Source organism: Larimichthys crocea, chromosome XXI, assembly GCF_000972845.2.
Source record: "Larimichthys crocea isolate SSNF chromosome XXI, L_crocea_2.0, whole genome shotgun sequence".
Taxonomy (NCBI): Eukaryota; Metazoa; Chordata; class Actinopteri; family Sciaenidae; genus Larimichthys; species Larimichthys crocea.
Genome location: NC_040031.1, coordinates 10,206,561 through 10,233,456, shown reverse-complemented (window position 1 = coordinate 10,233,456; position 26,896 = coordinate 10,206,561). Strand labels below are relative to the sequence as shown.

Here is a 26,896-nt window from a genome sequence, read left to right as displayed (position 1 = left end):
TCTCTCTCCTCCTTCTCTCTCTCCTCTCTCCTGCTCCCTCCTCTCCTCCTCTCTCCTATCCTTCTCTCTCCTCTCCTTCTCTCTCTCCTCTCTTCTCCTCTCCTCTCCTCCTCTCTCATATCCTTCTCTCTCCTCTCCTTCTCTCTCTCCTCTCTTCTCCTGCTCTCTCCTTCTCTCTCTCTCCTCTCTTCTCCTGCTCTCTCTTCTCCTCCTCTTCTCCTGCTCTCTCTTCTCCTCCTCTTCTCCTCCTCTCCTCCTCTCTCCTCCTCTCTTCCTCCTCTCTCCTCTCCTCCTCTCTTCCTCCCCTCTCCTCTCCTCTTCTGCTCTCTCCTCTCCTTCTCTCTCTCCTCTCTTCTCCTCTCCTTCTCTCTCTCCTCTCTTCTCCTCTCTCCTCTCTTCTCCTCTCTTCTCCTCTCTCCTCTCTTCTCCTCTCTCCTCCTCTTCTCTCTCCTCTCCTTCTCTCTCTCCTCTCTCCTGCTCCCTCCTCTCCTCCTCTCTCCTATCCTTCTCTCTCCTCTCCTTCTCTCTCTTCTCCTCTCCTCTCCTCCTCTCTCCTATCCTTCTCTCTCCTTCTCTCTCTCCTCTTCTCCTTCTCTCTCTCCTCTCTCCTCTCTTCTCCTTCTCTCTCTCCTCTCTCCTCTTCTCCTTCTCTCTCTCCTCTCTCCTCTCTTCTCCTGCTCTCTCTTCTCCTCCTCTCCTCCTCTCTTCCTCCTCTCTCCTCTCCTCCTCTCTTCCTCCCCTCTCCTCTCCTGCTCTCTCCTCTCCTTCTCTCTCTCCTCTCTTCTCCTCTCTCCTCTCTTCTCCTCTCTTCTCCTCTCTCCTCTCTTCTCCTCTCTCCTCCTCTTCTCTCTCCTCTCCTTCTCTCTCTCCTCTCTCCTGCTCCCTCCTCTCCTCCTCTCTCCTATCCTTCTCTCTCCTCTCCTTCTCTCTCTCCTCTCTTCTCCTCTCCTCTCCTCCTCTCTCCTATCCTTCTCTTTCTCCTTCTCTCTCTCCTCTCTCCTCTTCTCCTTCTCTCTCTCCTCTCTTCTCCTCTCTCCTCTCCTCTCCTTCTCTCTCCTTTCCTTCTCTCTCCTGCTCCCTCCTCTCTCCTCTCCTCCTCTCTCCTATCCTTCTCTCTCCTCTCTTCTCCTGCTCTCTCCTCCTCTCTCCTCCTCTCTCCTCTCTCCTCTCCTTCTCTCTCCTCCTTCTCTCTCTCCTCTCTCCTGCTCCCTCCTCTCTCCTGCTCCCTCCTCTCTCCTCTCCTCCTCTCTCCTATCCTTCTCTCTCCTCTCCTTCTCTCTCTCCTCTCCTTCTCTCTCTCCTCTCCTCTCCTTCTCTCTCCTCTCCTTCTCTCTCCTCTCCTTCTCTCTCTCCTCTCTTCTCCTGCTCTCTCCTTCTCTCTCTCCTCTCTCCTCTCTTCTCCTGCTCTCTCTTCTCCTCCTCTCCTCCTCTCTCCTCCTCTCTTCCTCCTCTCTCCTCTCCTCCTCTCTTCCTCCCCTCTCATCTCCTCTTCTGCTCTCTCCTCTCCTTCTCTCTCTCCTCTCTTCTCTCTCCTCTTCTCCTGCTCTCTTCTCCTGCTCTCTCTTCTCCTGCTCTCTCTTCTCCTGCTCTCTCCTCCTGCTCTCTCTTCTCCTGCTCTCTTCTCCTCTCTTCTCCTCTCTCCTCTCCTGCTCTCTCCTCTCCTTCTCTCTCTCCTCTCCTTCTCTCTCTCCTCTCCTCCTCTCTCCTCTCCTCTCCTTCCCTCTCCTCTCCTTCCCTCTCCTCTCCTTCTCTCTCTCCTCTCCTGCTCTCTCTCCTCTCCTGCTCTCTCCCCTCTCCTGCTCTCTTCTCCTCTCTCCTCTCCTGCTCTCTCCTGCTCTCTCCTCTCCTTCTCTCTCTCCTCTCCTTCTCTCTCTCCTCTCCTGCTCTCTCCCCTCTCCTGCTCTCTCCTCTCCTGCTCTCTCATCTCTCCTGCTCTCTCCTCCCTTTCCTCTCCTCCTCTCTCCTGCCCTGTGTGCCACATGTTCAGTTACTCCTCGTCCTCCTTTAGTGATAACGGTACTTGTAATAAATGTAGTTTATTTGTAGCTTTGGAGGCGAGGCTCAGTGAGTTGGAGGCTCGGTACCGCACCACCGAACAGTCAGTAGCTGCTATAGTTAGCCAGTTTACACGTACACAGGTATTTTTAAAAACGGAGACGCTTCCCTTCGTTTGTACCTATCTTTTACACGCAAACGGTGAATTCGCCTCTGAAAACGAATTTTTCCAAAAACTCCGGCTAATCATTTTTATCATTCAGTGTCATTTTGTCAGTCATTGTAATTGTACAATATGTTTGTGTTAATTTGTCCTGTACACGTGACATCCATTGCACGTCTGTCCGTCCTGGGAGAGGGATCCCTCCTCTGTGGCTCTTCCTGAGGTTTCAAATAAAATTGATTTTGATATAATGTTGACCCACAAATTCTCATTACTTGTTTTCTTTGTCTACTACAAGATGGACTCGCCAAGCAAGTTGCCTACCTTATCCCCGTATCGCGAAGTTGAAGCGATACAGCAAGCCTGTCAGCTTCTAAGTGTAAGTATACCTATACCTACTATGTTTTCTATCTAAAATGGTACCTAGACCACAACTAAAAAGTTAGTAAAGGTACACATCATCTCTCTGGTGGTTTTCTGTGCACACTGATTGACATATCACAATCAAAATAATTTCATCCAATATTCTTTATATATGTAAACTACTTTATTAGGCAAACTGAAAAAAAACACATGAAGAACTTCATTCTTGGTTAACTTTTGAGCACTATATATATATATATTCTATATATATATATATATATAGTATATATATATATATACTTATATATAATATATATATATATATTATATATATATCTATTATATATATATATATAATTATATATATCTATATATATATCTCTAATCTGCAATCTGCTTACATGTACATTACTTTCTATCTCTTTATCATGCATTACAGTCCGCCTGTGCAGACCAGACGGTTTCCAGGCCTGAAATCACAAAGCTGATACAAGAAACCTGCATGATGGTCACTACACTGGCTGATAGCTTGGCAGAACAGACGCAAGACATAAAACAGAAAAATAAACTGCTGCGGAGGGAATTTGACGAAACCCGGCGTCGGCAGGAAACCAACACACACACACGTGTACAAAGTCTGTTATACATTTGCTCTATCTATTAGTTTCATATACCTAGACACCCTGCGTTAATGAAAACTCATGTATTTCCCACATACAAACTAATTTCCTTTCTACTTGTCATTTCTTTTGTCTATGACCAGAAGGCGCCTGAGACGGTGGACAACCTCGACATACACTCCGCCTCGCCATAAATGTTATTATAATGAACAAAATTACAATAAATGCTACTTTATTCACACTGTATTCTGTTATTTCATTCATTTAAAGGTGGGCAGGTGAGAAAGAACAACAGTCATAATACCTCCTGTTGAATATTTGATCAGTTTCATCGTTGCTAATCTCCATTTAAAGAGGAGGAATTACAGGTGATTGTCATCCTTTTATGAGATGTTTCGCATTTAGTCAAGCCAGATTTACATAAATGTTCAATCGCTAGTAGTGTGACTCTGAAGTGCAGTCAGAGAAACTGTGAAATACGCGTGAGTTACTGGTAAGAATTTCTGATGTGTCAAACCTCTTAGATTGAGCATTAAAATTAAATTTGTTAAAAATGTTTGGGCTTGAAAACAGGTTTTGGTTTCATTTACCAATACAGTATTGTTTGTTTTTGTTAAATCTGCGAAAGTTAGAACTTTGAGAGTGTTTAAATAAGAGAAATGTGAGAAAATGTCAATGCCTGTCTGAGAAAAGTGTATAAAAGTGTGTGGTTAGGGGTTTTACGGCCTTAAAACATAAGTTAGTTAATATTGAGGCTTAATGTGGTTATTGGTTAGTGTAGTACTGTAGTGTAGAAGAGAACAGAAGTCATTAAATAAACGTAAAGCATGGCAACACGTGGTTAGGCCACACTTCATTCCTGAAAATGCTGCTGTGAAAACAAACATGGGGTATTGAAGTTGAAAGTTTGGTGACATCTAGCGGCGAAGTTAGAGATTGCAACCAAATGTGTACTCTCCGGTGCCTCACCTTCTCCTTCCAAGCATGTAGGGGAAAACTCATCAGTGTTTAGTTTGTAGTTTCAACATGTAAGAGGACCTGCTCTCACTGTAGATATAAAGAGTTCATTTTAAGACAAAAACACAACAATTCCTATTGTCAGGTGAATATCCACTAATGAAAACATACTCATGAATATTATACTCGACTGCTGCCAGTAAATACTCCTCAAGACTCTCAGAAACAACATAATAAGGGACCTATCTTTTCTATCTGGCATACAGGTACACTGAACCATGCACTATTCAGTTGAACCAGTAGCTTTTGATGGTCGGACAGTGCTGTATTATTGAAGCTTTTGTGTTGACGCTCTATTGTTGTATTTGATTGTCAGCTGGAGGCCGCAGATAGGGGGGAGTGGGCTTGAATGGTGTGTGTGTGTGCTGACGTGGACCTTCTGTGATGGCATTCAGTTGGATGACTGGTGTGGCAGAGAGGACAGAGAGAGGAGAGCAAAAGGGAAAAAGAAACCGAAAGAGCCACACAGCTGAATCAAAGGAGGATATTATATTATATATTAGAGACACGTGAAGAATAAAACTAGAAACAAGGCGAGCTGTGTCGACCTGGACGTATACAGACAGTTTGACATGCTGAGATGGAAACAAAAAGACTGAGACAAACTTGGGATTATCAGTAACGGATCATCAGAAGTGGAGTTTCTCAGACATGGACTAGTCTGAGAGTCTGCACATACATACACACACACACACTTTACACACACACACACACACACACACACACATTTGGTTTCCTGTCGTGAGCCGTCTGGTCAGTGCACAGGTGTCAAGATGCAGGAGTCTCCAGGTGCCATGGGTGTAGATGGCAGCTACGCCAGCAACGTTCCAGCCTTTCTCACTAAGCTGTGGACCCTGGTGGAGGATCCAGATACCAACCACCTCATCTGCTGGAGCGCCGTGAGTCCACAGAACACACCGGACATGATACAGGGATGATATGATGATAGAGGGACGCAACTATGACCTCTGAAACATTGTCCTCCTCAGTGAACACACACTGTTCATCATCTTTCTGCTATTGTTTAGAGTTTTTGTCTTTGTTTAGAAACAAAAAAAAAAAAATAGAAATCTACGCTAAAAATGACTGATCATAAAATACAAAACACAGGTAAACAAATAAAGTTAACAGAAAACAGAACAAGCTTTATTTTATATTATGGTATTGATGCGGTATTTTCATGTCAATTAATAGGCCAATTAGTGTTTGTTTTTTTTATGGACAAAAGGTAAATTATGGAATAAAATACCAACTTAAACTGTAAAATCAACAGTACTAACATCCTATTACCTATATTTTAGAAAAAGTTCTACTTTATTTATTATTACAATTCTGGCAACCACAGAAATTTACTGTAAAAAATGAGAGGAAATAGGCAGCTCACAAATACTTATTTAATCGCTAACAAAACTGAGAGAAAAACACAACCAACGGGTCTAATTTTTGTCTTTCATAATATAAATATAATAACAAAAATATATTAATAAGTGACAGAAGATGATGCTTTGAAATAAGGAATTAGCTGTCCTGTGCTTTTAGGGCACATTTCTTTAAGCTGTGATCTTTAGACGTAGATGGAGGAAGTCCAAAACAAGGTGGAGGAAGTACTCTGAACCTTTACAAGTACCGATACCACAATTTAGAAATACTCCATTACAAGTAAAATCAAAGTATTATCAGCTAAATGTATTCATGATGCAGAAAAATGTCAATAATGAATTATTATGTACTGATATCACTGATGTATTAATGTATACTGCTGTAGTTAGTCAATGTGGAGTTTTGCCAAAACTATGTGACACCATGTTTAGAGGGGAACCGTTGATGCCTCAGAGACACCTGAAACGTGACAAATAGACACTGATATTTCTGTATTGGGATATAAAAACCACCTATAACAATCCTGATGCACTCTGTGTTACACATATAGTATTTAACAGTGATGAGCGATCAAAACAAATTTATAAAACTCACTGATTTTTAAGTGAGGGAGCTGTTTTATTGGTGTATCCTCTCCTAAAGTCGTGTACTTACTTTTGTATTAAAACCCCATTCTGAGGACTTTCCTGCCATCATTAGCACCTACTTTTGACCTTTGACCCCAGCATAAGTGTGTATACAAAGAGACCAAGGCTTCAGTGGACGGCTCCTCTGTTTTTCCTCTTCGCGGGGAGACAAACACACCGACAGATGCTGTCCAGTCCCATGACATCTATAGTTAGAGTGTGCAGCATCAGCTGTCGCATTGTCAGACTATTAGTAGGCAAGTGAGCATCGCTACATGCAAGACACAACAACGTCTTACCAGAATTGTCCTTCACACTTTACACACACAAAAACTTTACACGCTTCACACCTGTTGTGAAAACGGGTAAAGTATTTGCATTAATTTTGCACAATACCGCTTTTCAGAATAAAACAAAGCGGCGACAGTTGCTTAGTTTGACCGTAACATTGGGAGAGAGAGCATGACTCATGAGTCACAGCGAGAGAGAAAGAGAGTTTGTCTGATTCACTGACTGAGCTGTATTTGGCTGCTGATGAATAGATTCTGCACTCTGAGTAACTCCTCACATCATTTGGATAACATCATTTCACACATAGTGACATGTGGCGTGTTTATGACGGTAATAACTGAAGGTTTTTCTAGCAGCATACAGGCATATAAATAGCTACAAAACTGATCTTTATGATAAAATGATCAAATGCACAAATCATATTTTCCCCGGCTTGTTTGCTACATCAAACACTCGAAGATTTCTTTCTTAATCTGGTTAATGTTCAGAGAGGCTTATTGTGCAGCGCCTTCAGTCAGGATCATGTACTGGACTGGTATTATATGCTGCTATATGTGTTCAAACATTTAATAATTTAATTGGTCTCTTTCTTCACTTCTGTCGTTCTGCACTGTCCCAACCTTCACCAACAATAGCCCTTAAATGCTCGTAATTACTTTTTTGTTTGGATGGATTTTATTGTTTAATTTCTAGTTCCTTATCAGTGCAAATGTCTTTATTGGAAGCAAAATACTGTATGTACTGTAGTAAATCATGCGTGATCCCAGCGGCGCCGTGCTTCTTCTCGTCTGTCCAAAGCAGAATTAAATTTAAAAGTTATATAGATCAACTCTGTTGTAGAAATAGATGCTGTTAACTGACTGTTCTCTGTTTCAGACTGGGACAAGTTTCCACGTGTTTGACCAGGGACGCTTCGCCAAAGAAGTTCTGCCAAAATACTTCAAACACAATAACATGGCAAGCTTCGTTCGACAGCTCAACATGTGTGAGTGGACTCTTCACCTTTGTTGTCTTCTCTTCTCTCAATGACAGTATGTATTGATACTCTGAGTGTGTGTGTGTGTGTGTTTGTTCTTGTTTAGATGGTTTCCGTAAAGTCGTGAACATTGAGCAGAGTGGCTTGGTGAAGCCTGAGAGAGACGACACAGAGTTCCAACATCTGTACTTCCTCCAGGGACATGAACAAATGCTGGAACACATCAAGAGGAAGGTATGGACGCAAACACACACACACACACAGTATACACAAATACACAATGTCTCAAAGACAAACTGACCAGACAGAGTGTTATATTGCTTAATTGTAGGCACATTTGTGTCTGTATTGCCTCTGTTTATTGGTTTCATGAATGATTTTAAGACATTTAGATTGTGGTTAATCACAGTCAGCAGTCAGAAGTTGAAGAAGACAAAGGTAGTCTGTGTGAATTTGGAAGTTATTCTGACTTTAACACTACCGCTCCACCTTTCCAACCTCCATAGGCTTCAGAGAGAGCCATGTTGTGTAGCTATTTAAACCCGGCAGGAATTGCTTGCTAGATTATAGAAATTAAGCATCTAATAAAAACAGAAACACATCATCTGCAAATGTGAACATTCCCGTATGTGACTGAAACATTAATGATTTCATTCAGCCGAAGGTTTGTGGTTTTTACTTTCCAATAGTTGGAAAGTAGTTTATCCAATAGTTGCTGAGACATTTCACTCAAAACTACAAATATCAGCTGCGCAGTGACACTAAAGAGAAACTAAAGGTGATCACCAAGGTAATTAGGGGTCATCATTTGGGGACCATGATTTTGACAATCTCACCCAACAGAACAAAGTGAACAGACAGACACCAGCTGAAGGCATGTGCTGAATCTAAATAAGTTTCCATATTATTATGTACTTTGTTTGTTCAGGTGTCCATTGTGAAGAGTGAGGAGACCAAAGTTCGTCAGGAGGATCTCAGTAAGCTGCTGTATGAAGTTCAGCTCCTCAGGACACAACAGGACAACATGGAGTGTCAGATGCAGGACATGAAACAGTGAGTATCCCTCCAGCAAAGTCTATACTCTTTACCTGCTGTGATGTGACACTAGCAGGTTTATGGATAAATGTGCACCACATTCAAACAGTAACATCAGTAACATGTTCTCTTTTCATAAAAATCAGGGTGAAATACTGTTTTGTTTGAGACGTGAAGTTCTTGTTGGCTCAGTTGATTTGCTTACAGGATCACGGTCTTCACTGTATTTAGGAGCAGTGGTGTAGTTGTAGATTGCAACCCCCTCCATGCCCTCCTTTATCAAGCCAACTACGGTGGCTGCAAAAATCACAAAAGAGAGGTCATAAAGAGCTCATTCTAGGTTAACCAAAACTTCTTGTATCCAGTTGACTATATAATAATTCAAACATAATTCTGAGTATTATATTTATTATCTGCGATATTCTATAAATAGAGGTCCCTAAATCTGACACTAGCCTGAACAGGACTGCAGTAGTTATGGGTAGCTCTCAGATATAGGTCATGCATGATTATTTTATCTTATGTTATCTTGAAGAGGGACTGAACCTGAATTATGGCTTGATTGCTGCAAATGGCTGTTGTAAGTGTTTCAAGTTTAACCACCAGTCTATAAAAAGACAACTGGTTTAAATATACCTATAACACACTGACAACAGGTTGGAAACATGTTGACATCACGTTAACGGCATGCAAAAGTGGGTCATGATGGTTTCTTTCTTTCTTTTTTTAAATATCTGTTCTAGTTATTGATGTGCAACTACTTTACAGTAATGGCTGTCTATGGAGGTGCACATATATTCATCAAGATCTCAAATACTATACATGCTGAAGTCAACATAACTGATACACAGGCCCCCCTTGGAGATATGCTCAACATATGAAAGCATGTATTCAACAGCGCCACCATGTCAGTCATGTATTAAGGATTTTACATTCTGGCTAATAACTCATGAGTCGTTAGGAGTAGAAGAAATACTTTTATACAACTTATAAGTTTGTTTTTTTGGGCATAACTTAGAATTCCCATGACACCAATAAATCCACCTTCTGGAGATTAATGAAGCGACACCATATCTTTTGAATGCATTATTCAATTATCACTTCCTGCAGGGATTCTTTCAGAAGTTCACCTGCAGTTCCCCTGTGAAATATTCTCGTTTTCGTCTAAATTGTACTTGTGTTAAATTAAATTGCTCCCCATGAAATGAAACGTCACGCACAAAACCCGAGGCCAGGCAATATTTAAGATTACTGTCCCAGCAAATAATAATTGAACCTGCCATGTATAGTCTGCAAAGTGTCCAGTATATTTAAGACAGACAGCAGAACTGCCAGACAATCCTGCAATGCAGCACCATCCGACAAGGCACTGCATTGGACAGTCAAATACAACATACATGAATGCTGTATTTCTAGCGTTAAATCTTGTCTGACACGCCATATTTAATTGAAAATAGCACAAAGGCAACTTATCAAATGTTGAAATTTGATTGTTTTTGCTCATTTTGAACTTTCGATGTCAGAAACATGTTTGAAAGAAAGTTGGGACAGGGTCGTACCAATTCCTGTAACCTTGACAGTGAAATTTTCCCTGATTCTTACTTGATTCTTTCTCTGGATTTCAAATGCTCAAACATTTTTGGGATCTCTCTTTGTTGGTTTTAACATTTGATAAATTGTCTTTGCACTAGTTTCAATCAAATATGGAGTAATGTCATCCAGTTTCTCTTTACATGCTAACTCTTGTGGGAACATGTTTGTGTATATATAAGTATATATTTAAAATATAGTGAGTATATGTTACAAAACTCAAAGAGTAGGACTTTTTCGATCATATTTCACCTGAAACAACACATGGCGTTTAGTAGTTTTAACACAGGTATTAAAAAAAACTGTTTCTTAAAAGCTACTTGATCTATTTTTTTGAAAATACAGTTGTGAAACTTTACGGTTTATATACCCCCTTCCTGTTTTTTTATACAATACTTTAGGAGGAAAATGTATTGACTCTCTCTAAATTGGAACAAATCACCCAGTGGGTGAACTGACTTTTTCTCTAGCAGCTATTGTTGCTGAAAATAGCGGCTGTGCATCTATTGTGCAGTAGAGCTGCTTTGTGCTCAGTATTGTTTGCTAATGAGAGGAGAGAATGTTCACCTGCTCACCTGACTAACACACACACACACACACACACACGAATACACACCAATAACAACGCTCTTAGAAAGAATGACCAGATGTGCACATGTGTGGCCATGCGTGCAGGCAGGGACAAAGAAAATATTCCACCACTGACTCTTTAGGATTTTGTGATGTTATTTAGGAACACATACACATTTTTTTTGATGCACGAGAGAGTTAAATGAAGGCAGTAAATGCATCACAGCTTCAGGTAGCTGTGGCTCAGGTGGTAAAACGGGCTCCCCCTCAGTCCAGTGTCACCTTGCACGACAGCAGTGAGTGGATGAATGTGACAAGTGCTGTAAAAGCGCTTTGAGTGATTGGTTAATCAGAAACGTCCAATATAAAGTCCATTTTGTCACTGCTCAGACAGCCTGATTTCACCACCACCAAGAGTAACCTGCTGGGAAATTAGGCAGCTGGTGTGATTATTGTAGCAGCTGAGTCATTTGCACCTGTCATGGTGCCATCACACAGTGGAAAAAACCCCAAATCAGACTCCTCTTACATCTCCAGGCAAAAAAAGATCACATGTGCACCACCCTCGAGGTCGGCAAGAGATCTAAAACAGACAGTTCTGCCCTCTCTGTGTCAGACAGACAGATAAAACCCGACTGTAACACCCAGCCCGGGAGTAAAATCACACACTGTCTTGTGATGAACTCATCCGTGGCGATGCTGTCATCTTGTGTTACATGTTACAAGTGGATGAGGTTCATAAATCAAAGAGCAGTGGCGAGGGAAAAAGGTCCCATAGGACTGAACGTGTCATGTTAAAGGCGATAACAACATCCCGGTATGTAAATACACAAGTACAAGTGAAATCAATGAAATTAGGAGAGACATTTTTGCTTTTCATGATATATTATGATACAGCCACAGGGTATATTTATCTGCTAACTACATTTAAGTACATTTTCCTGATTATACGCACATATTTCTAACTTTTGACAGTGTGGTATTAATACTTTTACTTATGTAAAAAAAAAAAGGATGTGAGTACTTTCTACATCAATGTCCCCATCACTCAAATCTCCAACCAAACTGTCGGCCGTGGAGTCAGATTGTGGATTGTGTCGGTGGTTTTGACGTCTTTGGTTCTGCTGAATGGATTTTGATCCTGTCTATCATGAGTGCAGGAGTGCAGGAGCAATTCAGGCTTGAAAAAGTGGCAGGTATTGATAATAAAATAGAAACTAGAGACTTGTGAGGGAGAAGATCTGATCAGCTGTCAGCCAGTAAAACAAGCTGCGTTCAGGTTCAACAGATGAAAATGAAAACTTGTCTCCTAAACATGGTTTTGTTGTCCTACTCTTCCTCCTCGTGTTTGCAGGCAGAACGAAGTTCTGTGGAGAGAGGTCGTCTCACTGAGACAGAACCACACACAGCAACAGAAAGTCATGAACAAGGTCAGTGTGTGTGTGTGTGTGTGTGTGTATGTGTGTGTTTATATGCTGTGAACAAGAAGTCTTATCTTGGTCGTACATGTCGTTCTTCTTCATGTTGGATTCTTATAGGGTTCAACTTTTTACATCATATGACCCAATGTCCTCAATTACAACATTACGCTGTATAGTGAAATTGCTCTCAGAGGCGATATGGAAAGTATATGTACTCAGGTACTTGTACTTTACTTTTCAATATTTAGATTTGATGTTACATTTCATCTTTTTTTAGGCTGTGGCTTATTAGACCTACTCAGGTTGGAGTTGTGTCAAGTTTCTGGGAGGTTACTGTGTATTAACAAGAAAGATGAAGTTATAAGTTATCCTGGAATAAAACTAGAAGAGGGAATCAAGAGTTAATATTAGTATTTCAGTCTTTTATTGCTGATAGAAATAGATACATTTTTGGGACCTTTAGAGTGCCAGAATGTAACAATCCGAAGGGCTGATTTTGATTTGGACATTCATGGACATTTTGCTGTTGTAGCACTCTGAGTGTTGGATATCTTTGATTGGCACTTGAAGCATCAGCTCTCCATCGTGCAGTGCTCGGATTACAGTCTGGAAACTCTCTCAGCATATTTGATCCTCAAATGGATGAAAGAGTTTATGAAAACCATGAACTGTTCAAGTTTCTGTCTTTAACCCTGTTTTGATTCTTGTAAAAATCAAAATGATCTTTATGTACTTTGTGTCATTCTTCCAGAGATGTTTGGCTGTACGACACATTCTTTACAAGATCACAAGATCAGTCAAATGTTTTGATAAGACGATGCACAGTGGGTTATGGGTTATGGGTGTGTGTGTGTGGATGTGTGTGTGTGTGTGTGAGGAGGATGCTGATTCATGCTGTGCTTTCACTCTCTCTACCAGCTGATTCAGTTTCTGTTCAGCCAGATGCAGTCCAACACACCCAGCACTGTGGGCCTAAAGAGAAAGCTGTGAGTACACACATACCACCCACATATGTATGCATATACTGTATATATATATGTATGTATATATACACGCACACAGTGAAGCAATCAACAAGAGTGAGACAAACAGGGCCGCAGTGGGGCAGAGGGAAGGGCTGGCTCAGCTGACAAACTGAACAATCTAACTCAACAAGCGCTGTGAATGGATACAAGTGCTGAATCAGTCAGACACACACACACACACACACATTCACACACAGTGAAGGCCGAGCAAAGTGCATGACCCCCCCGTCACAGCCTGTGTGTGTGTGTGTGTGTGTAAAACGCTGGGTCAGCTTTGCCGCTGAGTGTGAACAAGGCTGACGCGAGAAAGGAAAAAAGCACGGTGGAGGACAAAAGTTTATTTCAGGGTCAGTACCTGGCAAAGATACAGTTTTAATGAGAGTCATGTACGGCCTTCTGCCTTTTTTTTTTGTTGTTCCCACCATCTGTGTTAAGAATATACCCGCTTTCATGACTCACACACACACACACACACACACAGCCTGCTGCCTCTTTAAAATCCTGTCACATCTCCACATCAACAAGCTAAAAAAAGGCCAAAAAAGGCTGTGCGAGGCCGTCTCAGCCAAATCTGACATCATGTATGTGCTCAATAATAAAATTGTCACTTAAAAACTTAATTTGTGTCCAAAACAAACAAACAAACAAACAAAAAAAGACAGACAGAGTTAGTGACCTTTCGAAAATGTCATAATGTATTTGGAATTTGGTGACAGTGACATTTGGCATTAGTAGTGATAGAGCAAACAAAGTTTCCATCCATAACTGTTTTCATGAATTAATCATTAAATGAAAAACTAATGTTCCCTTCAGGCCCCTGATGTTGGACGATGGCTCTCCCAGTCCTCCTGCCTCCAAGTTCAGCCATAGTCACCCGATGGAGGCCATGCACGAGTCCTTCTACATCCAGTCGGTGAGAAAATAACAAAAAATGACTCACCTAATGTGTGTTTACCGCACGACTTCCTGTCTGAGATTATCTTTTAGTCTGATTAACTAAACATGCAGAATTGTTAGTGCTGTGCAGCCCTTTTGCAATAACACATTTTGGTGCTGGCAGCCTCACACTGCAGTAAACATGGATTTAATGTTATTGGCTGGCCTTTCAAAGTGTTTGGCCACGTCGGTCTCTTGAAGTGATCTTTGCAGCCGGTTTGATTTAGCACGCACGACATATAATACAGATGTAATCGCTTTCTAAAGCAGTTTGAGACATTTATTTGAGTTGAAAATGAATCAAACTATACTTGAAATATGACACGCAGACTACGGAATAATGAATATATTGGACGTAAAGTAAATCTCCTTTAACCTGCTGCCATCAATCTAGCTGTTGTGTTAAATCACCGCTAGAGGGAAGCAGTGCACAGAGATCTGGAGGGCTACAGATTACAGTCAGGGCAGTAGAGTACTGTAAACCTGTAATGTTCTCTCCTCTTCTTCCTCAGCCATCCAGTGACACTGCTTCTTGCTCTACTAGTGGGCTGACAGGAGGACCGATCATATCAGATGTTACTGACATATCTCAGGCCAGCATGGCCCTGCAGATGCAACCCGATGAGACCAGGTGAGGGATGCAATATAAGACATTAATGTCTGTCTAAAGCAGCGTACAGTGAGGCAGTAAGTGCTGATCACAGGCTAAATAAAGATGCAACATGACAAAGTGACGAGGCCCACCTTATGCTCCTGTTACTTTTGACTGACGGTGTTCGACTCTGCCGGCAGGGAGAAGTGCATGATGCTCATCAAAGAGGAGCCTGTGAGTCCAGGAGTGAGAGGAGCAGGTAAAGGAGGCAGCGTAGGAGGAGCAGGAGAGGCCATAGCGTTGAACACCTCCTGTGAGGTGTGCTCCTCAGAACCTCCCGTCCTCCCCGTCGCAATGGTCCAGTCCGTTCTGGAGGGGAGAGGCTCTGTGGCCTCCATGGTGGAGAGGAGGAGTAAAAGACCAGCCCTGGACAAGTAGGCGCTCACATAGACAACACAGAGACATAAATGTTTGCAGAGATGATGCAAACTGATGATGATGTGTGTGTGTGTGTGTGTAGAGTGGAGGTTTCAGACACGGTGGAGAATGTGGACATGAGCCTGGAGGAGCTTCAGCAGCTGCTGCTCAGAAGCCATCAGCAGAGTAGTGTGGAAGCTGGGACCAGCGCTGTTATGGACGTCAGTACATATATTACATGCATGCATACTAACAAGCACACAGACTCAGATATGTCTGATATTTGAAGTGTCCAATGAGCTGAACCATCGTCTCTCGTTTCTCTCTCTGTAGCCGTTCAGTTTAAGCCTGCCTCTGACTGAGTGGAACTTCACAGAGATGGAGTCCAACCTCAAATCAGTAAGTCATACACTCTGACAACTGTACGAGCAGGGAAGAGTTTATTGTGTTTACTCTTGCAACTAACACAAGTAAATACTCACCCCTTAATGTGGCTACCTACAGTGGTAGGGGCCCAAAATAAACAGATTTAATGACAATAAACAGATGAAAAGGACGTCAAAATAAATACATCATGATTTGTAAAAAAGTCGGAAAGACAAGCAAACAAAACAGATCCAGATCCAATCCAGAGTTCGGATCGATCACGGCTTTATACTAAGTTGGTACATTACGAAGTGTAACCGTACACATATTTTCACCACTTACTAAGGAGACAAACTTACTTTTCACGAAGAAGTCTCCATGTTTGTCAAGTGTCTCATAAATATGAAGTATTATCGTAGAGCTCTGGGTGCCCATCGACAGCCCATCACTGCTCGCCACCCGGTCCTCGCCACAAAATATTCTACAAAGCCCAATTCACACACCAATTCATTTTTTTAATGTTATATTACATATATCTTAATTTTCAACTTATTCATAAGCATCATTCACATTGCCTGGTTGGTCTGCTCGTCAGAAAGTCAGTGATCCACAGTGAGAACTACTTGGGTTAGGAGATGTTTCAAGGTTTAAGCCTAAGCTATGTGTTACATTTTGATTTTGTATTTGAGAACAGTGGCCAATGCAGTTTTGAGGAGTTTATTACAAGATTAACACAAAAAAGCAATTGCTGGTGGCTGAAGGCTGGTGTTGCAGGTGAAGTAAGGTGAGCAGATCAGAGGATTTGCAGGAGAAAGCTGGAGAACATCGGCCGAACAAAGCATCACACACTTGAATGAGTCTCGATATCAAAAACAGTAGAAAGGTACTGCAGAGCTTGCAATTGAAACACGATGGAGCACACGAGAGTGACATTGTTAAATCACCAGAAGCAAAATATTTAGCCGCGGCACGTCACAGACTACGGCTGTTATAGCAGGAGTAATTGCTGGATGAGAGACAGGTACGCCGCGATGAACAGAAGAATGAGGAAAAAACACCAGACAGCAAAACAAGCATAACCATGACACTGTGCCTTTATATCTAGGTCGGAAAGATACTCAGTTTAAACTGCCATCAAACATTAGTTATCATGGCAACAATTATTTTATCCTCGGTTTCAGCAGCTGTGAAGAAAACAGAATTGCAGCATTAACCAACGAGGGGTATGTGCTCGCGTATACTTGATTTGGCAATGATTTGTCAGGGCCTTCTGCATCAGGAGGCCTGCCATGCCAACACAGTGGTAAACACAGCCTTGGACCATCAACAAAGAGGCAAGTCTCATCCACTGATTGCACGGATACAATGTACTGACAACACTCGTTTTTCCTGACCGACTAGAATAGTGATTCAACTCACAAAAGACTCAGAAAGCTGAGGATGAAGGTCAAATCATCCAATGCAATACAGTCGCCCACTCTCCTCCTGTTTACAGTTTGGACCTCCAATGTCAAGAGAGCCTATTGCTAAACCTCAATGCTAGCGAAGCAATCAATAATGTCACTGAAGTCTAATTTTCTGGCCACCTCGCATTGAATAGACGGGACGGCGAGGCTGCTTAATCTGTCTTGACACACTGTGGAGCTTAAATAGTCTTTAATGCGACTCACCTTGTGAAAATCTCTCTCACCGCCAGCAACTGTCACAGGAAGAGCAAAAAAAAAGAGGCCGATAGTAAACAGCACCTTTTCAAAAAGGCTTTGGGTCTGCATTTTAAAGATTGCATTTGACAGCCGGAGTGGAGAAGAAGTTAGGTGGGAAAGTGGTGGCATGAAATGATGAATGATTTATGAGCTGATTTTAAATCATCGAATGCTTGTTTGCCTGATGAGCCATGTGAGATTTGACTTGAATGCCAAACAGCAGCTAGCTGCTTAAGTGATTCCTGCTGTTTTGTAACATCCTAATTACTGATTATGCTTAATGCGGCATAAAATAATGTTGCAAAACAAGACAAGAGCCTCTCTGCGCTGGTCCGATGTATCTCCAGAACCTTCTAACTGGATCATAGCAGGACATTTCACCTCTCATGCAAGAGGTTTCAGTTCTGACTGACCCAGGTGATTAGTTGGTTGGATCGTTAACCAGGCTATTGTTTCCACTTGGGTGCTTCTCCTTGTTGTGTTCGACTGTCAATAGAAATGTCCAGTTGCCCCAGATTGAAGTCTTGCCAAAGAACGATGACCTTGGACGACCGAGAACCTTCACAGACCTTGAACTATCAGATCAAGAGTTAAGCTGTGATGTTGATTCATCATTTGTCAGAAAATAAGGAAACGCTCGACTTTTCATTTATCCGACCAACAAGATATTTAACTCCCAACGATTGGCTTGTTGTTTCAGCATTACCTCCTCACCTCATGACCTAAGCTCTGTCCATAACCTCTCGGCTGTAGACAATTCCCGACCACCTCGTGTCCTGGAGGCCCAGCGGTGGTTGAGATCCTAAAAGATTCTCCTAACCTAGGCAGGATAGAGCACCACCCATTGTACAATCAAACCTAGTCTAGTTTGACAGAAACACTTTTTGCGAGTGGATCACAACATATCAACAACTCTTGCATACCTAAAAAAAAAAAAAAAAGGTCAATATCATCCATCATCCAGAGCTGTAGTTATCCCTCTAAAAGTGTTTAGCGTATCTAAAGGAGAGCTAATTCCTGCTGTCTCTGTTTGGTTTTTGTTTGTGCAGCTGGCAGTCAATACTACACCCAGTAATTAGAGAGCGCTGCAGGTTTTTCCACAACCAGTCACAGTGTTTATGCCATGTTCTTCTAATTCATCATACATTCTGTCCCATTTACCCAGAAACACTCTGTAACCACCAAAAGCCTCTGCACTGCTATCATAGTGAAGTGTTTTCTACAATTTGTTCATTTAAAAATAGTCTTAAAGGATAGTAATAAGACTAGAACATGTATTTTAAGGTGCAGTCTTGGGTAGTGTTCACATTTAGGATCCTGATTCCTGATTGCAACACGAAGAAAAGGACATTATCTGGGTAGTTGGGATCCTTAATGGTTCTCCTAGCCTTATTGTAGTGTGTTGTCTGGTATAAATGTCTTTTAGCAAGGGTAGAGCACCACCTATTGTAAGCTCAGCTGGGCAAACCAGTCTTTGTAGGCTCTTTTTTGATGCTGTTTCCATACCAGACAGTGACGTTCCCCATCAGGGGAGAGTAGAAATTCTTCAGTATTTAAGGGGATCCCTGGAATTTCCTCAAGCATCTGACATGAAACAGGAATGCCCTTTTTTTTACCACAAAGTATGCAGTGCCTAGGTCATTTCCTTCCACTCAAACCTTGTTAGTCTCAGTCAGGAGGGGGTTATTGTCTTGACACCAGTGGGTCAGATCCCTTTAGATAACCCTCACCAACTAGAAAGTCAAGGATCCACATACACAGTGAGGTGTTTAATCCCAGGTTCATCTCGGATGGAGCTCTGGTGTTCAATACTGGACTGTAGTCACTGACCAGCAATCTCACATAGCACCCTTTTTTTGTCTAAGTGGGACTGGGTGGTGTAGAGGATGTCTGTTGATTGGTTGGGACTGTAGTGGGTCCAGCGTACTGGGTAATGAGGAGCAAAGAAAATCCTTGGCCAGTTGCTCAACGCACTTTCATCACAACAGAGTTAAGTGCTGCTGGGCAATAGTCGTTCAGGCAGGACGGTCTCGAAGATCTTTTTTTCCTCATGAGGGGAAATATGATATGGGAGGCAATACAATGCATCAGTGCTTTCACTGAATATATTCCAGCCCCATTACAGCGTCCTCCTTCTGACTTTTTTCCTCATAAAGCTCAAGCTTTGCTGTGTTCAGTCTGTGGTTCATTCACAGGCCATCATATCTCATATATTCTGTCCGGATCAACAGACAAATCATCCTCAGATTCTTCATTACTGCTGCTGTTTTTCTTCCACCTCTGTCTTCCCCTCTGTCGCCTGACTATATTTCCTTTAGAGACAGGCAGGCACTGCAGAGCAGAGCTGTTGACAAGTTTATGTAGCATAACAGAAGCACTTAAATGCAAGAGGATGTGGTGGGTAAAAAGACTTTCAGACTTTCGAATTTGTTAATGTGCTTTTAGAAATTATCTAAGGCTCGAGGCTAGGTTTCGATATTGTTGGTGCATGTGTTGGCAGTCGGGCTTGGATAGCAGATCTAAAATAGATCAAATGTTCTATTAATTGTTATAAACTTAAGGATTAGAGGTTAAATTAATATGCGTACATGTTTTTTTCCTCCACAGTACATGTTCCAGAACCAGGAGGCAGAGGCTTTTCCAGCTACCGGCTGTGAGGAACAGTGATCGACCCGTGCTACAAACTGTCCTTTCTGAAGCGGAAGGTAACAATCCATGTTAGTTCTCACTTTGTCACTTGACTTGATATATATCCATATATATATATGGCATTTAAAGGTCCAGTGTGTAAGATTTAGAGACGGATTTTCTGCCAGATTATGTCAGAATAAAGAAAAGGATATTATTAAGGTTGGTGTTTATTCCATATTTTGAAATGTCTGTAGATTTCATCTCTGTGGCTGCCAGAATTGTACCGTAATAACTATGGTATAACTTTGTCTAGTCTTACAGTAAAAACATATATATTCATACTGTTGACTTCATGTCTATTGGCATCATATTCCATGTTTTAAAATGTCTATAGATGTTACGATGAAAAACTGTCAAACCATGACAGTAACAGACTGTAAAATGTGCAAAAAAATATTAGTGTGTTACTGTATACGGTAATTCTAACATAAAATACAGCTGTATACATTTCATTAAATGCATTATAAATAAAGGTTTTGAAATATCTTATTTCTTGGCATAATTAAGGTCTTTTCCTGGTCATGGTTTGGCAGCTTTTTACTCGTGGGGCCTTTCATGTTTTACAAAGTTCAGGCCGTCATAGTTTCTTTTCCATTTTAGGAAGGAGAGGTTGAGGCGATAGGGTTGCAATCAGCAGTTACATCACTAAACCTTACACACTGCTCCTTTAAGTACTGTGCTTTAGATTTAAGGAGCATCTCTTGAGTATTTTCAGTTCATCCAGTTAACTGTTGTCTTCCTCAGCTCCATGCATAAACATGCAGGTGTTGTGCGTGGCCCACAGACTCACTCTGTCATCTCTTGTTGTTTTTCTCCTCAGGCCACAGAAGCTGCTCTTCCCCTCATTATTCCACCCTGCATGAGTGTTGAACTCACGGCCCTGCCAGGCTGTTTCTGACACGTGGCTTTATTTTATTCCTTTACGTTCACATAACTATAAAATGCAGCGCTAAAAAAAACCTGAATCCTTATATTTCCTGGTCAGCTGATAGCCAGCGGACCTATGAGCTACCAAAACAGCGGGCGTGGCCAACCGCCTGCATGAGGACAGACTGGTCTTATAAGTATTTCATAGTTAACCAAACATAGTCCAAACCAAACAAGTGTGGTATGACATAATTATATCTAGACTCCAGTATTAAGCCAGCTGGATGCAGACGGTGCATTCTTGGCTCCAGCACTTTAGTCTTTGTGTGAGAGGGAGTTCCTGCTTGTGGAAGTGACTTTTTCTTCCTACTGTATAAAGAATCTACAGTATAACAGATGTACGAATGAATATTTTTATCCTTATTATTAAAAAAAAAAAAACTGTATTTGTATTCAAGAGAAGCAAAACATGTCGCTGTGAGTTGGGGGGGGCAATGTAGCATTATGTATCTTACAAGTTACGTGATTTTCTTTCAGTCTGTGAAAGGGTAGAGAAGATTTAAGGGCTCCTTTATATACATGCATTTCAAATCATGATTAATGTGCAGAGATACATCCGAGCTGAGTTCGTCCATTCGTGATAAGAAAGGTCTTTCTGACAAAACAATGGAGCCAATTTTCAAAATCCATTAGGGAAACCTTCAGCGTCTTGAAGCATATCACGAAAAGGAGGTTACGCACCCGACTAATATATCTTTGCACATGCATGACATATAGCCAGAGACTTCTGTCCATTTAAATGTGAAGTTTAAAGGAAACTATTAAAAGATAAACTTCCCATTTGGATTAAAAAAAAACATCAACACCACTGCATTTTTGCACAATCTGTACCACTAGTTATATATATATAGTTATATAAACAGTCAAGACAGTAGGATCCTGCTTTTAATACTTTGTTTTAAAATAATATATTCAACTGTCCAGGAGCCAGTCTATAAAAAAAGATTTCATTATGGTTGACTGTGATTCATTAAATGTATGGTGTGGTTGGTTTCTTGAGAATCTGTCATAGTATCAAGATTGAAAAAAAAAACTAAAACAAATTAATTCTCTGAATTTCTACAAATTATACCTGATCATGCTTTTCGATGTAAAATATTCCGCACTGGTTGCAGGCAACGGTTTAAAGGTTAACTAAATATTTCTTCTGGGAAATTTCCTAGAGGGTTGAGTTTATTGAATTGTGCAATACTGTACAGAACTGTGAGAGCTCACACAAAACTGCAATACATAGATGACCATAGGAATGTAGGAAATGGCAACTGTGAGTGGCGGACTGGAAGACGTCGCAGATGGGACGATGTTAGCCTGTGGGATGGTTCTTTTGTGCCGAGTCAAATCGAAAGTTTAGATTCGAAAACAACCGGATGAGCAGCATCGCCACCGTCAGAGCCAGCGGTTTGCATTAACTTTTTGGCATTTTACACAGTTTTTTGTCCAGCAATATCATAAATACTGTAGCTTTGCATCTAGTTTTAGCACAGTGTGACTGTTCCTCTGACGTATAATAACTATAACGTCTGCATCAGCAGAGGAAAAGACTAGCTCAGTGTAGATTTACCTAAACATTATATTGAATTTGCTATGTAAAAAGCGAATGCAAGCCGCCCCCCTGCAGGTTAACATTTGCATGGCAGACCTGGATGAAAAAAAAAGAAAAAAGAAAAAAGGTAGTTGTGGTGTATAACAAGTGAAATTGCACTAAAAAAATAAATCACAGTTGTATGATATTTGCAAGTATACAGTACATTTTAGACATAGCATTTATTCTTGTTCCTTATGACAATATGAGTGTTAATGATTTTTTTTCTTCTTCTTCAAGGAGTGATGAATACATACAGTACATTCAGTTGCTGTTAATTTATTTCCATTTTAATCATTTGCACTGGAAATGAACGGATGTGTGTTTAAATGACATTTATGCTTGTCAGGATTGCAGATATGAGGAAGTATTTTTGTTACCTGAGTGAAAAGATCTCTGCTGTAACAAAGCCTGGCATCCCAAAAGCACTTCTGCACTATGAACGGACGATACATCAGCGTACACATACATATATCAACAAAAAATAAAGAGCTGTCTGTATAGATGTGGCCGATCTTAGTGCTCAGGTGCTTTTGAAAGTGGGCCACAACCTGCTGAAAAACGGGAATTGTTTTTAATAGTTTTTGCAAAGACTAAAGTGTATTGTTACAGAGAGTCAAAGAAACTGAACATGTATTTCACCAGTGTATGAAACATTTAAGTTGCTATAACAAATAAAAGTGAAAGAAAGCAGATCAAGAGAGATTTGGATGACGTTCTTACAATGAGTGCTTGAATTGTTGCGTATTGACTACATGCAAATGTAGTCCTCGCGCATGCAACTGTTGTAAGGTTTAGTTCAAGGAGCGGACCCAAATGCAGACATGAAGGTGAGGTGAACAACTTTAATAACTTACAAAAGAGGTAAACACAACCCAAAAAAGGGCTGCTGAGAGTCCAAAAATCCAAGATAAATCCAATAAACAGAAGTCCAAACAACAAAGATTACAGAATCAGGATAAAACCACAAGACACATACAAGACAGGACGACACAGGTGTGCATGGGGCTGTAGTAAGAGCAATACTCACTTTGTAGCAGTGGTGCCTTTGCAAAGATTAAAAATAGTCACAGATGAATGGATCAAACATCCATGTTGAGGATGAATCTCACTTTGTGGATTTTGGTCAACAGCATCCAAATGTAGCACAAATTCTGAGAAAATATGCAAAAGAAAAAATGAATTCATGCACATTTCCAAGAGGTGGTTCGCCGAAACAGACACTGGGTGGTGATAATTTTCCGGTTGGCAGAAGAAGAAGGCACAAAAAAAAAAGATGATGTAATAAACTGTAAAAACCATGATGGAAATGTGGCATTTATGTTTCATGTGAGGAAGGTTAGAGTCTCCTGATCGCTGCACACAGATCTGATCTGCTCTACAGCCTGATGCTCCAGTCAATGTTGAAGTCTCGCGTACGCCGTGATTTAATCACTGAAGTCTGTTTCCATTCCACTTTCTTTGAACGATGGACCATCTTTTCCACCTCAGCCAAGCCAAAACATCTGAGATTATGTTCTTTTTTTTTTAATGCACAGATTGAAAAGCCACCATATATCATCATTTGCTTTGTCCACCTTCTACCTGCTTTATTTTCCTTTCCTGCCCCCTTTTATTCCTGTAATCGTGTTTTCATGCTATGCACACTGCCATTTCTTTAAAGTCTAACGCACAAAACCCTTTACCGCTATACAGTTGAAGTTATTATCTTCCCATGACGTCTGAGGACATGCAACAAAGGCTGAGTCATCTGGGGTCATCTCTAATAACCAAAAAAATTGGCTTCACAAAATGCACTTTTCATTTAGGAATCTTTTGTCCTCCACGTGGCACAGATAACCAGCACTTTAGAAACTATAAACCTGGACAGCAGCAGTGTGTCCCGTTTTAGATTTAGACTTGCAGCTCCTGGATTTGTCTTCACTGGTCCTCTGCAGTGGTCATAACACTGACTACAGAAGAAAACAATGACTTTGGCCAACATCTAATTGACAGTAATGGCAGCGAGCTGACAGCGTAGCTGTCATTTACACATCTTTGTTGTGCCACAGTTCCATCTGGCAGTGTTTGTTGGTTTGTTACTAGAAATCTGCTCCTACTGTCAGAATCTGTGACTCTACAAAATACAAAATATATACAGACTCCTTCTGCTGTATTTTTAGAACAAACATTAAAGTGGCAGTATGGTTTGCATACGCCAACTGTCCCAGTATTATAAAAATAGTGCACTGAGGAGCTTTGAAGATGACATTCATTGCAAAATCGTATAAATTAGTGTGACAAAGTGGGTGAGAACACGGCATTTTGTCCCAGTACCTGTGTAATCATGCTTATTAGTCGTTGTTTTATCCATAGTCCATCATTTATTAGTAATGTCCAGGTACAGACTATGCAACATGTTTGGTTAAATACACGAAAAAGTGTTGTTATATTTAGTTATTGCTCATTTCTGGTATCAGTACCGTTTTTTAGGGCTATAAGGCGCAATAAGCGAAACAAAACGTGTGTCAGATAGGTCAAACTTTATTCAACTAATTCACAATAACTCTCAACGTTGTTCAGTTGTAGGCTAACACAAAAATACAAAACAACACACTCGCTCATTAATGTTGAATTCTCTCGCAGCTGCTATGTATTACTCCGCGAGGCTCCTGACTACGGTAGCCATAATGTGTACCACATAAAATCGGTTGGAGGTTAGTAAACACAACCAGAATTAATACATAAGGAGCACTGTTGATTTTTGAGAAAATGAAATGATTTTAAATGCACCTTATAGCCTGAAAAATACGGCAAGTTAATTTTTTTGTTACTTACCATACCCACCATGCGGTCCAGGGACCGCCCTAACCACTTCCTGTAAGAATACAACATAATTAGTGATAAATTAATTTAAAGGTTCAGTGTGTAACTGTTTAGGGTGATCGATTTGTAGGAATGGAATATAACATGCATCCTTTTATATGGAGCGGGTCCTCTTACATGTTTCTTACAATAGGCCAGAACAGGTCAAAGAGCTCTGTTTGCTGGTTCTGGCTGACTGATTTGTGTTTTGTTGTTGGCAGTTTAAGGAAGTTAAATGTCGACAAACCGAGGATCGCACTTCATTATTTTGCATAAGAAAAGCAGAAGAGAAAGAGGGAGCACCAACACAATGCAGAACAAGGAACTGACATTTGCTATGATACAAATACAAATAAATAAATAAATACAAATTTTTAAATATAAGAATCTAAAGAAATAGCCTCAGTAAGCCACTTTTGGTTAAATCCTTTAACAGTCATTTAGGTTTCTTTTAGGTATGATCTGAATTATGTATGGTTTGTAATGGTGAATTATATTTTGAATCATATTTTTTTGGTTACACATGTAGCATGGTAGCACTTTTGTGTAAATAAACGCTTTATTTAAACTTATTTGTTTGAGTCTGCCTCCTAGTTCATCCACTCTGGTCAGGGCTTGCCCAGGATTGGGCAAAACTACCATGAATTATACTGAGATGAGGTGATTTCAGAAGAAATAAATGCAGATACATGGTTTTAAAGTAAAAAATATTACAATTCTATGAGTTTAGTGGTGTATTTAGAAGCTGTTAAATTTAGAAATTCACATATAAATCTCATATTTGTTTCCATACGTTAGACTGAGAGAGACAGAGGGAGGAATAGCTGCTGTAAATATCATCTCTCCTCTCCACTCGTGTATCTCTCAGGTTCTCCTCATCTTGTCTCCTCCTTGTTTCGAGGTGGTTGAGCTCTCTCCCTCTCCAGTTACGCCTCCGATGTAGCACATCTTCCATTTGTGAGTCCTCCAAATTAGATTTCAGGCCTTTTAACCAGCCATCAAACCTGAGAGTGTTAGTGCTGAAATCGCAATCTAAAATTTTTTCTCATTTTCATCAGGTATACATGCACTTTCCCAAATTTTTTCTCATTTTCATCAGGTATACATGCACTTTCCCAGAACAAAGTTACGCCAAATATCAGGGATTTGATTAGGTTTTACTGTTCTTTTTAAATGTACAAAAGAATCAAATATTTAACTTCAGGTCGTCATTAGTCTTGTTTTGAATCTAGTCGGCGCTGCTGCTAAATCGACCCTTCACCAGGTCGTCCTCATTGTTGTCGTCGGTGCTATTTTTACTTGCTGCTCTTTATTCATCCTGTAATTATGCCATTCATGTCCGCCTCACTGAATGAGCCACACATACAAAACCTTTGTTCTTTTCTGGCACCTAAATATTTCAAATTGAACTAGTTTCTTGCATTGTGTTCAGCAAATATTCAAGCAGTGCGACATGGAGGATGAGTCCTATTTGTGGCAACAGGGCGAACAGGTCTAATATTCGCTCTCATTTTATTGTAGTATCATTGTATCATTGTTGTTTTCTTTCATTGTGCTTGCAGCCTCCACATCTTTAATTGTTTATACTGTATCATAGGAACACGCAGTATTAATAGCTGTAGTTTCTTGCAAAGTCCAAAGTGCACAGGTTGATATTTTCTTACCGATAGTTTCAGCTCCACCAATAGGAGAGCAGAGCTGTATATGAGGAGTTATTATTAGACGGTTAGAGAAAGCTTTTTAGCTTTCAGAAAGCTCTTTGGAAA

The 26,896-nt window shown here is 40.7% G+C and overlaps 1 protein-coding gene and 1 long non-coding RNA gene across 5 annotated transcripts; both read left to right on the top strand.

Moving 5' to 3' along the window:
- The first annotated feature begins 2,414 nt into the window (after positions 1-2,414).
- On the top strand, positions 2,415-3,387 carry LOC109138396 (uncharacterized). 4 transcript variants are annotated; one of them, XR_003461359.1, is made up of 3 exons: positions 2,415-2,537; positions 2,961-3,147; positions 3,288-3,387. It is a non-coding gene; the product is annotated as an uncharacterized LOC109138396 (long non-coding RNA). The 4 variants fall into 4 exon arrangements; XR_003461360.1 differs by having other exon boundaries at positions 3,285-3,387; XR_003461361.1 differs by having other exon boundaries at positions 2,961-3,156.
- A 1,544-nt stretch (positions 3,388-4,931) lies between these two features.
- Positions 4,932-22,980, top strand: hsf4 (heat shock transcription factor 4). The gene is made up of 13 exons (XM_019258366.2): positions 4,932-5,057; positions 7,332-7,440; positions 7,538-7,665; positions 8,360-8,484; positions 11,981-12,056; positions 12,966-13,033; positions 13,886-13,985; positions 14,521-14,639; positions 14,801-15,034; positions 15,121-15,238; positions 15,351-15,416; positions 19,694-19,791; positions 20,598-22,980. The coding sequence occupies exons 1-12, from the start codon at positions 4,932-4,934 to the stop codon at positions 19,751-19,753; spliced, it is 1,329 nt and encodes a 442-aa protein (XP_019113911.2). The 3' UTR covers positions 19,754-19,791; positions 20,598-22,980.
- Positions 22,981-26,896: the final 3,916 nt, after the last annotated feature.